Raw genomic sequence first — 12,700 nt, 5'->3', positions numbered from 1 at the left:
ATTTTAAAAAGTCTTCAACTTCTGTTTTGGTTTATTTCCCCACTTCTAAGCTCTTTAGGAAAACTGCTGTCGTTGTAAGCACCTACAAAAGTCCAACTTCATAGTATTTCTCTGAAATAGTATTGACAGGCACTTTCTAAGGAGAAGGTACACTTTTTGGTCTAGGAGGTTTTTTTTTGCCCAGAGTAAAGAAATCTAGTGTATCAATCATGAAATCCAAGAAGACGTCCTATCAATTGGTAGTCTGTCCTTTGTACTTCCTTCCTTGAGTGACTATTTTTTTTTTTTTTTTTTTGAGACGGAGTCTCGCTCTGTCGCCCAGGCTGGAGTGCAGTGGCGCGCTCTCGGCTCACTGCAAGCTCCGCCTCCCGGGTTCACGCCATTCTCCTGCCTCAGCCTATTTTTAGGGTACCTATTGTGTGATTATGTTTAGATCACAGTTATAAACAAATTTTCTCCATTCCCTGAAGAGGATGAGAGGAGAGATTATAGCCCAGAGCCAGCAGGGAAGAAAGCCATGCATAGGAAGCTAATGAGCAGGGATCCCAGAGGGAAAGAACCATAGCCCTGGGCTGCTGAGTCAACAGATTCCTTTCTCAAATCCAAGAAGAGAAATGAATAGAATGACAAAAAAGGAAAAAGGAAGAAAAAATGGGACACGGAGCCAATTCTCGGGAACTTTGGGGTCACTTTTATAATTTATTTTCAAGTTGTCAGAAATTGTGCTAATGTAGATGAGCAGATTTACAACTAAAACCAAACTACGACTTCTTTAAAAACATGTTTGATTTAGGTCTGGTCTAAGGATGGGTGTACAGGAGCTCTAGGGTGTAATTTGTTATTTTCTGGCAGATTTAGTTTTCCAAACGCAATTTGCTTAGACTAATATTCCATTTAGTTTTCATATTCTAAACATCTACTAACAAAAAGTGTAAGGGGAAAAGATGGCAAGAGTATTAAGAGGCATCCTGTAAGGCAGAGGAAAAGAAACTCTGAAACAAAATAATAAAAACTTATAAGCTAGGCACCTGGCTTGTGATTGTCAGAGAGAAAATGTGTGTCTATGTGTTTATGTGTTTGGGGGAGTTGCACATAGTTCCTATTCTGAAACTATAATAATTTATATGGTGAAAAACTGAAATATAGATTAAGCCCATCCCATTTGACTATTTGAAATGAGGCAGTCCTACTTTCTAAAGTTAGTTCTACCACTTGCTAGTTTTGATTTGGGGAAACTTTCAATTTCTCTTTTCCTCACTGGTGAAATAGGAATACTAAGAGATCTTTTGCAAGGTTTCAGTCACTATTAAATAAGAATGTAAGACATCTAGCATGGTGATTGGCACAAGGCCTGCCCTCAATTAGAAAAATACTAATATAGTAAATAACAAGCTTTACTACAAATAACAATCAACAATATAACTTTTGACAAGTATTCCTTACATTTTCTAAGCTACTACTGTTCCAAGATTGATTTTTTTTTCCCTGCAAACTATCCCGACTTGTGATAATATTCTTTCCTTTTAAAACACTCTGTTGTAACAAGTCTGTTGTTCAACAGGCACATTTAAAGTGTATTCCCTAGTTACACTAGCACAATGCTTGCTAAAATTTGTTTCTTTGGTTTGATTTTACTTTAAGCACCAATACTTGTTTACTATGAATGTAATTCTACTTCCAGCAAATAGAATTCTTTCACTGAGCTTTTATCCCAAAAGCTTACATGTTCAATTATTATTGTTCTTCTTCAGTTTTTAGGTTTTGAAGAATTTTTCCTTCCAAAAAAATTAACTGAGTACATCAATTTTGATGAATCCAAGGTTAAATTTTTCTCTAAAAATATTACTGAAATATTATCTTTTCTATATTGATACTCACAATTGAACACTTAAAGACTCTACTGGTTTCTCTTTGAAAATGGCTAAAGAGGTGGCTTAGATATAATATTAAGTATAATTAAATTATGATTAAAAGAATTTAGACATATTTAATAGATTATTAAAAGGTTTGTAACAAAATTATTTTATGAAGCAATAAAAATTTTAAAGATTCAGTGATTAATGGACTATTTATGTTTTAAAGAGATAAAGCAGAAAGATTCTAAACAGCCATAACATTTGAATAAAAGGACATTTTTCTGCTCAATTTGTCTGGTCAGAGTTGTATGGAAAGCTTTATGATTTTTAAAATTGTTTATTTAACAGATATGTAAACAGATGCAACTCATTTATTTTATTTTATTCCTACTCTTAAAATTTCACCACTGCCAGAAAGCTTGTGGACAAATTTATAACATTTAAATGAAAATTTAAAAATTATATAAATTTTAGCAATAAATAAATTGTTTCCTTTTTATCATTTAGGCAAAAAAAAAAAAAGTAACTCTAAAATTGCATATGCTTTAAATAATTTACTAGGCAGTATTAATGTAGTGGCATACTGACATTTACAGGAAAACTTTTTGGGACTGTGAAGCTGTTTCTAGTTTAGGGGAGTCCATTGTATATCAGTCTTTATTTCAATAACACCAACAACATTTATAACATTGAAATGACAGTATTACAGTGAATTCAAAAGTAATAGTTTGTATGCTTGTATATTTTGTTTATATGTAAAACGTGCTGTTCTTTCCTGTCTGCCTGCTCAAATAATGTAAGTAATGCTAATTTTAAAACTCAGTAAAACTGAGTTCACATTATTGAAAAGATGCATTCATTATTCTTAAGTCACTTTAAAAGGAAAGTCTTTTTGCTTGCTTATGAAACTATTTAACTGACATCTTTTCCAAAGCAAGCACCTATAAAGGCAAAACAAATGCCCAGCAACGTTTGTGACTATTTTGCAGGTTTGCCCTTGAAATTGTTCCTACTCCAATCTGTAGCAGGTCATAAGCGTGGTAGATTAACAGCAAGGACTTTGGTGCCAGACTGCATGGTTTCAGAACCTGATTTCACAATTTAGTGGTTATGTGACCTTGGGCAAGTTACTTTTTGGTTCTATGTCTCACTTCTTCTTCTTTTTTTTTTATTTTTTATTTATTTATTTTTTTGAGATGGAGTCCCGCTTTGTCGCCCAGGCTGGAGTGCAGTGGCGTGACCTTGGCTCACTGCAACCTCCACCTCCCGGGTTCAAGCAATTCTCCTGGTCTCAGCCTCCCGAGTAGCTGCGACTACAGGCACATGCCACCACGCCCGGCTAATTTTTTTTGTAATTTTAGTAGAGACAGAGTTTCACCATATTGGTTAGGCTGTTCTCGAACTCCTGATCTCAGGTGATCCACCCGCCTTGGCCTCCCAAAGTGCTGGGATTACAGGCGTGAGCCACCAAGCCCAGCCTCTCATTTCATCATCTGTAAAATAGGTGTAATAATAGTAGCCACTGATAGATCTGTGGTGAGTTATTAACATATATATATGGCACTTAGAACAGTACCTGGGACACAACTGCTATGTAGGTGTTAGCTTCAATTGAAATTTTGACTTTTTATCCTAATTCAATTTTTCCTCTTGTCTGTTGCATTTGACAGTGTTTCTTTGGTCTCCCTGGTGCTTGAACGTTAGGTTTCCCAGGAAAACTTCACCTCGGCTGTGCTCCCTCCCACCTCTGTCAGGACCTGTGCACATTCCCCTGTGCCTGGGGTGTTTTTCACCCCTTACCTTCAGATTCTTTCTTCACAGAGTTAACATCTTTTGTCCTTTAGTTCTTATCTTAAACATTACTTCCTTGGGAAAGACTTCCCTGGTCCTCCCAGGCTAGATTTAGGGCCTCAAGCTTTAAGCATTCTTATATCCCTTTAATTTTCCTTCAAAGCACTTAACAAAGTTTGCAGCTATAGTTATGTGACTATGTAAATATATATCCCCCACTTGAAATCAAAGCTCCTCGAAGGCAGGGTAAAAATCCATTTTGTTCATCATTATATCCCAAACATGATAGCTTTGGCATAGAGTATCTGCACATGAAAAACTTGTTAGTAAATGATAAATCAATTTCAGAGATCAGAAGTCTAGAGTGCAACACAAGTCAACGTGATTTGCCCAAAATTATGCTAATAGACAGAGCTAGAAGTAGAATTCACTTCTGACTCAAAGTCCTTTATTGTTTCCAGGTATTACATCTTTGATTATACAAATCAAACAAAGAACTGTGCAATTAGTATTCTGGAGCTTCTAGAATGACAAGTAAAAGTACAAATCACAAAGACTTGAACTATTTAAGGTATTCTGGAGTAACTGAGTCTCCCTGAGAAACTGATTTTTACAACATGAAGTAGGAGTTAGTATGGGCATGGGGAGATGGGCAGAGGCTTCCAGGTAGAAAGAACCATTCATGCAGTAGTCCAAGGATGAGAAAACCTTAGTGAATGAGAACAGAGAAAAGGCCACTGTGATTGCAACAGAAAGAGCAGGAAGTGGGAGGCCGACGTTGATCAGAGGGGCAGGGCCAGATCATGCAAGAGCTCATGTTAGTAACACAAGGGAAAGCCACTGAAGGGTTTCAGGTGGGGGATGACACAGTCAGCTTTGCATTTTCATAACACGATACTGACTGCACACTGAGGGATTTGAGAAACAGAACTTGGTAATTGGTTGGAGATGGAAGTCAAGATAGACGGACATAAAAAGGGAGTGCTCACGTGTCTAGTATAATCAACTGGGAGGATCGTGGCGCCATTTACTGAGAAAGAGCCATAAGTAGATACAGCAAGACTATTATTTTCATTGAGTATATAATATGCTCTCAATAAATAGTGACAATCATTATTATCTTTGTGATTGCTATTGTTACTCATTATTCCAAACCATTTGCTGTGACTGGGAGTGCACGGTGATTTTTATGGATTTCAATGGATTTTGGCCCGATGTGTTACTCCCACTATGTACATAGGCAGGTCTGGATTTGGTGATCGGAAAAGGAAGTCACCCAAGGGACCAGGAGAAGGTAGGCTTAGGATAATGTGAGGAGAACATGAGAAAACAGACTTTTTATTTTTTGAATTTCTTTCTCCTTTTCCCCAAATCAAGAAATTTTAGATATGATAGTATGACCATGGCCAATAGATCTATGAGAGCAAACAGGTGTATGAGGCATCACTGCTGTACGGGGAGATCAAACCTATAAAATTAGTCTGAATTTGCCTTTTGGGGTAAATAATGGATGAGCATAGGCAGGTCAAAGGGCTTTCCTATAAACTGAGTAAGCAAAGAAATCAATGAACTCAAACAAATTTACAAGAAAAAAACAAACAACTCCATCAAAAAGTGGGCGAAGGACATGAACAGACACTTCTCAAAAGAAGACATTTATGCAGCCAAAAGACACATGAAACAATGCTCATCATCACTGGCCGTCAGAGGAATGCAAATCAAAACCACAGTGAGATACCATCTCACACCAGTTAGAATGGCCATCATTAAAAAGTCAGGAAACAACAGGTGCTGGAGAGGATGTGGAGAAATAGGAACACTTTTACACTGTTGGTGGGACTGTAAACTAGTTCAACCATTGTGGAAGTCAGTGTGGCGATTCCTCAGGGATCTAGAACTAGAAATACCATTTGACCCAGCCATCCCATTACTGGGTATATACCCAAAGGACTGTAAATCATGCTGCTATAAAGACACATGCACACGTATGTTTATTGCGGCACTATTCACAATAGCAAAGAGTTGAAACCAACCCAAATGTCCGACAACGATAGACTGGATTAAGAAAATGTGGCACATATACACCATGGAATACTATGCAGCCATAAAAAATGATGAGTTCATGTCCTTTGTAGGGACATGGATGAAACTGGAAAACATCATTCTCAGTAAACTATCGCAAGGACAAAAAACCAAACAGTGCACGTTCTCACTCATAGGTGGGAACTGAACAATGAGAACACATGGACACAGGAAGGGGAACATCACACGTTGGTGACTGTTGTGGGGTGGGGGGAAGGGGGAGGGACAGCATTAGGAGATATAACTAATGCTAAATGATGAGTTAATGGGTGCAGCACACCAACATGGCACATGGATATATATGTAATAAACCTGCACATTGTGCACATGTACCCTAAAACTTAAAGTATAATAATAATAAAAAAAAATTAAAAAAAGAAATCAAGAAGTATGCTTAGATCTTTGACCATGTTTTTTTATTTAGATTTTATGTATATATCTTTGTCTCATGTAAAATCTGTCACATTCATTTAGATTGTTTACATGTAGTAAAAAAAAAAAAAAAGAATACCTATTAGAATGGTTAGTTGGCACTATAGATTATGTAGCCCATTTTAATTCTGTTGCCGCCTGTGCAAGCATACCAGGAGGTTGCTAAGCCTTCACATTGTGTGACTGGCTCACGTCCACTGCCTTTGTTCCCTAGAGATGCAAGGAAAGCAAAGGCCATGCATCAAGATTAGCCACATGGTGTTAATGAGAAGCCCCGCCACATTGCCCTGTTTATCTTGTTAAAGAAGTCCTTGAGCATATGAGGTAGTGGCAAATGTGTTAAGTATACTAAAAGGCAAGGTCCATTTCTTAAGTCTTGAACTCTGAGTTAAGAAATTTTAGAGTACTGAGTCCACGTGCTAACTGGGCATTTTCCAACAAGGCATCTATAAAACAACTAAAGAAAGAGGCAATGAGGTGAAGTCAAATATAAGAAAAGTCCAGGTTGTTTTGGTCACATGAGGTCCTGCTTACAGTGAAAAGCCACAGTGATTCCTGCTTAATTTCACACATATATTTGGCATCATTTAAGCTTAATCATCATCAGGGAACATCATACAGACAGTTAGATTGGTATACAGCAAGGGGTTTTAAAGAAGTGGAAAAGATGAATATTTCAACTGACCTTCTAGACAAGTTTGACATGCATTTTATTTATACTAGAACATTAGGGAGGTCCTTCAAGCATTTTAATGTATTTTTATTTATACCTTATTATATTAAACTAGGAAAAGCATTGAATAGTATCTGTTTTCACTCTTTATATAAGCACATAGCTTAAAAGTGAACATGTCTTTTTTACCGCCTTGGGTAATTTGTCACATTTAATAATCTGGTATAATTCAACAAGGTATAAACTACCCCCGCCTCCTGCATTCAATATAATGAAATAAGCCAGTGCTGAACCATTTGAGCATTTGCATCTATTCTTCATTATATTAACCAGCCCTTGTTTATATTCAGAGTTTTAGCTTTTTGATAAGCCATTTTGATTACTATTCAGAAATTCTGAAGAAGACAATTTTCCCCCTCACATCGTTAGTGGTTAGAAGCATGGGTTTGAAAAACAGAAGGTGTTTGAAAAAAAATCTCTACCATTTTTTAGCTGAGTAATCATTTAACCTTTCTGTGCCTTAGCTTTCTGCATAAACCTCGGATGCTTATTGTAAAATAGAATAAAGTAGAACCTATCTCAAAGACTTGCATGAAGTGCTTTATTACATGTAAAAAACACAGAACTGTGCCTCGCACATAGTAAGTGTCCAAAAAATGTCAGTTATCATCATTACCATTTTTATCCTTCTAAAACAGAATCATTTACTTTGTTCTTGGAGACTGGGAAAAAGAGTCTACACAATACATATTTAACCTTTTCCACTGTATTCCTAGCCCTTCGCTTTATCAGGAGCATCAATCTTTTTCCCACTCAAAATATTTTTCATATTCCAGTGGTTCTCAAGTTTTTCTTTTACATAGGTACCTGCATAACATAGACATTCCATGGACTTTCACATGATATAATCCACAATTTTAGAATCTTTTGATTAAGCACATAAGAACAGAGGAATTTAAGGAACTCTTGCAATAACTCCACAGCCCCTCCTGGGTCTGAGGCTGACTTGGTCAGGAACCATGGTTTTAACCAATAATTAATATATTTAGACTGAAGTGTAATTCTGGTTTGTTTTTAATAACCCAGTGGGTCACAGCTCTTTTAGCCTCTCTTACCTCACCCATGACTGCTATAGGAGTCTCTCCTGTTGCCTGAGCAACACGATGTTCTACTAAGTAAAACATATATTCGTCGTAGAGTAGACGGATCAGGTGGAAGGAGCCAAAGCTAGCAGCACTGCGTAAGGTTAAGTCTCGAATAACCATTGAGCTGTTCCAAGAGAAAAGACATATATGCAGCTAATATTAGTGACAAGAATTAGCATTCTACCTATTTTTCCTCTTAAAAAAAAGTCAAGCTGGGAGTCTATATGGTTGGTATAGTATAAAACCTGTCACGAAAGCATTTCATTATTGAAAGCAGTTGCAACTCATTTAAATAGAATGATAAAGAGGTAATCCTCACCAAGACTTGATCCTTACTAAAGATAGATAGTCTTAATGGAAAAAGTCATTTTACTATCATAGGCAAGTCTGCTGCTTCTATCAAACTCACAAATAAATCAGAATTGAACAAAAAAATATTTCTGAAAGATTGACCACTCATCACTACCCTAAGAAAAAGCAACTTGAGTAAAAATCTTATTGATGAAGGTTGGCAGTCTATCCCCTCTCAGTGATAATGACCTCTGCGGTATGCCTTAGCAAAAATATGTATTTCCGCCAGACAAAGCTTACAAAATATAATAAGCAATGTTCCCAGATGTGACCATGCAGAATATAGGCAAGTATATACAGGGATTCCAGCAAGTTTTCTTGGAAGGCAAACTGATTAAGTGCTTCCAGTTTCTTAATGATTTCCACTTAAATTAAGGCACATTTACATTAGAAATAAGCACAATAAAATCAATTAAGAAATGTGTTATTTTTGAAAATGCAAACATTTAATGTATATATTATGAAAATATAAGCAATATTAATAAAATACTAATAATAAACTCTATTATATTGAAAATGGAAATGAGTCCAAAATAAAATCTTGGCTTCAACATGCCAATCATTAAGCTTGCTCATGCACTTCAAATCTTAAAATAGTCATAATTTAGAATCAGAGTGATGTGTGTGTGTGAGTGTGTGTATGTGTGTGTTTCTTATCACTTTCATTTATTGACCTGTTTCTAAAGATTTTTGGCATATGAACACTAAAACAACCATTGTATTCTCAGGAGAAAGAAGTAAAATCTCACCTATGCCTCGTTTTACAGTAAAGAATTATAAGACATCAAGCAAATGGAAAAACAAAAGACTGTACTTTTGTTTTCTGTTTCATTTTTCAACCTTGTTTAAATAGAGGCTACTAATACATCAAAGTGTATGCATTCAACTTGGCAAGTGACAGATCATCATTGTCCATCTGAAACACAGAAGCCTTGAATTCTGATTCTGTCTCTTCATTGACTATTGACCTCAAAAACATCATTTCCCCGAGATGTTTTTCCTCTTGCATGAAAACAAAACATTGCCTTTAGTCTTATCTAACTTACATGCTTTTTTCAAGGATAAAATAAGTTAAAGGATGTGAAATCAACTTACGAATGATTAGAACGCTATTCAAATATAAGTGATTGTGATTATAATACACAGAATAGGAGAAGCTGACGTTCTCATTCTCATTTATTTATGGTGGCAAGAATAGTAATTATTATATGATGATGGCAGCGGACCTCTCAATTCTGTAGATCTATTTACTAAAATAATAAGAATAAGCGTGGGTTTGAAGTTACACAGACGACCCAGGTTACCACTATGTGATTTCAAATGTGATCATATAATTTTTTGTAAGGTTCAAAGTTTAGCCTAAGAGTCAAATGACATAATGTATGTGAAATCTTAAGAAAACTACCAATGTAACCATACTGTTACCTACATTAGTGTTAATAATATATTCATTATCATAAATAGTAGGTCTAGTGAATGATATCTTAGAGTTGATTACTTTAATGAATTCCTTAAGTTCACAACTCTATAATTATTAAAAATAAATGAATACTTTCATTTGCATGCCAACATATATGACAAAATTCTATATATAACTCTATCCATGTCTTTCCTAAAATTCAGTGACGTATCACCAATTTGTAAAAATAATTTATAAGATTACAATATAAGAGCTATGTGAAAATAAATATTTCTATTCCTATGGTAAAAAAATTTTAAAGCAGTGAATCACTTGCTAAAAAAAAGCAAAAACAACACAAAAATAAAAAGAAAATGTTACGCAACATTTTTACCCATACTAACAGAGACTTGAAATAAATGAGTTTTAAAGTAAAGCATGAACAGAATATTTGCTCCTACTTGCATTTATCTTGCTGAAGAAAGACAGCAATTATTTAAAATTTTCAAATTTTAAAAATTTAAAGTATAAGACAAATGCCTAACAAACATACAAAAACATGACTAATTTTATTTGGAACTAAAGAAATGAAAATTAAAGTAAGATACCCTATATAATCTATACAGCTGTCAGAGATTAAAAGACCCAATGTTATAGTTGGTTTGGAAAAACTCTCCTTTACTGTCTCTACGAATATAAATTCATAAAACTTTTGTAGAGGGAAATTTGGCGGTATTTGTCAAAATTTAAAATGTCAAAACCTTTGACCCAGCAATCTAATTCCAGAAATTTACACAAATGACCAGAGATAGTCACAACTGCAGCACAATATCTGTACTAGTGAGGAACTAGGAGGAGAAAGTAAATATCATTAAAAAGATAATCTAGTAGGATGCTGATTAAACAAGTTATGGCTCATCTAGATATAGAATTTTATGCAATCATTAAAAAAATGAAGTAGACATAAGTAGTAACATAGAAAGATGTTTATAATATAATGGTTTAGTTGAAGCAAGACATATGGGCTCATTTACATAAAAACACTCCATACGTCAAAAAATTCCTACCCCCAAGTGAACTGGAATATTTAATACTTTATTAGCACTGAGATCACACACTTCATTAAACTAGTATTAGTTACTTTAAATGTTTATATCCTTTTACTTGAACTTATCTGAAGATATATGTACAATTGTATATGAAGATAATCATAACAGCATTTTTAAAAACTGTATCAAAACACCAAAACCCATCTTAATGTTCAAGAATAAGGGAATGTTTAAATAATGTATGAGGCATAAACATAATGAAATAGTATGAAGACATTAAACATTATGTTTCTGAAGATATTTAATGGCAAGAAATGCTTAAGATATAATTGCAAATAAAAAATGTTAAGTGAAAAATACACTCAAATAGTCTATGGTAAACAACTGGATCCCAATTTTATTTAACCCAAAAAGCAACATTTAACCAGTGGTAATTTCTGGGTAGAAGTTTTTGTATTTCCTAGGTTATCCTTTTAAAAAATTAATTACTTTTTTTTTTTAGAGACGGGGGTCTTGCTGTATTGTCTAGGCTGGGGTGCGGTGATGCCATTATAGTTCACTGCAGCACTGAACTCCTGGGTTCCAGTGATCTTACGCTCCTCACCTCCCATAGGCACTTGCTACCATGCTCAGCTAATTACTTTATTTTGTTAGAGATGGGGTCTCACTATGTTGCCCAGGCTGGTCTCAAACTCCTGGACTCAATTGATCCTCCTGCCTCAGCCTCCCAAATAGCTGGGATTACAGGTGCAAGCCACCATGCCTGGCCTGTATTTACCACATTTTCTAATGTGAGCATATATTAACTGCATAATAAAAGTATTTATTTTAAAAGATGTCATTCATTATATAATAATATAGAAAAACAATACTGAGTCAGGTGAATGTTAATCTTTTCAGGAATAAATATCACAGATACAGAATGAATCTTTCTTTATATATTTCTAAGGTCAAATTTTAGGCCTTTGTATTTCTCTTTCTCTTTTTTTGTTTTTGAGATGGAGTCTCGCTCTTGTTGCCCAGGCTGGAGTGAAATGGCATGATCTCAGCTCACTGCAACCTCTGCCTCCTGGGTTCAAGCAATTCTCCTGCCTCAGCCTCCCAAGTAGCCAGGATTACAAACATGCACCACCACGCCTGGCTAATTTTGTATTTTTAGTAGAGATGGGGTTTCTCCATGTTGGTCAGACTGGTGTCGAACTCCTGACCTCAGGTGATCCGCCCACCTCAGCCTTCTGTTAAAATATAATAACCTTGAAATCATGTGAACAACTAAGGAGAATGTTCATAACAAGTAGTTTCTGATATCATTTGAGAAATGCAAATTCAACTTTTTCCAATAAAATTCACGTTTGTTCAGCAGATATTTATTGTGTTCCTACTCTGTGGCAGGGTCTTGGTTCAGACAAGACAGACAAAATTTGATTTCAAAAAAGTTCACCTTCTATTAGGTGAGACAGTTAGTAAATATACAAGTAGATAAAAAATATGAAGTTAAGGAGTAAGAGATCTTATAAATCAGGGCCAGAGATTGGAGAGTGATGAGGGCAGGCATTTTAAGTTGGGGTATCTAGAAAATTCTTTCTGAGGAGGTGATATCTGAGCAGAAACTAGATTGAAGTGAGGAAATGAACACAGGTGAAGAGTTTTCCTGGCAGAAAGGAGAGCAAATGAAAGAGCTTGAGACAGAACTGTTTGCTGTGTTCAAAGAGTAGCCAGGAGGCTAACGTGGTAGAAAGGCAGTGACCAAAGAGAAGAATACATGATAGGGTCTGGATAACTCTAGTGGCTGGACTGCGTAGGGTCTAGTAGGCCATGATAAGGCCTTTGGATTTCATTCTGAGTGTTTTGGAAACTTTTGGATGGTTAGGCAATCACCTTATTTCAGCATAAAATGCATATGTAATACTAAATTCTGTTGG

At 35.4% G+C, this 12,700-nt stretch overlaps 1 protein-coding gene across 18 annotated transcripts in view; it reads right to left on the bottom strand.

Annotated features, from left to right (window-relative positions):
• Window positions 1-12,700, bottom strand: part of RFX3 (regulatory factor X3) — a 315,107-nt gene that overhangs the window by 18,549 nt on the left and 283,858 nt on the right. For 17 of the 18 annotated variants that reach the window (XR_009211123.1, XM_058431608.1, XM_058431617.1 and 14 more), the window contains one exon: window positions 7,950-8,103. Coding sequence is in view for 17 of the 18 variants with exons in the window: in XM_058431608.1 (XP_058287591.1) it covers window positions 7,950-8,103 (154 nt within the window). In the remaining variant the exon portion in view is untranslated. Of the gene's footprint in view, window positions 1-5,572; window positions 6,372-7,949; window positions 8,104-12,700 lie in introns of those variants that run through there. The other variant, XM_058431619.1, reaches the window with a different exon arrangement.

This window comes from Hylobates moloch, unplaced genomic scaffold, assembly GCF_009828535.3.
Source record: "Hylobates moloch isolate HMO894 unplaced genomic scaffold, HMol_V3 SCAFFOLD_19, whole genome shotgun sequence".
Lineage (NCBI taxonomy): Eukaryota > Metazoa > Chordata > Mammalia > Primates > Hylobatidae > Hylobates > Hylobates moloch.
This window is presented reverse-complemented; position numbering and strand designations above follow the sequence as displayed.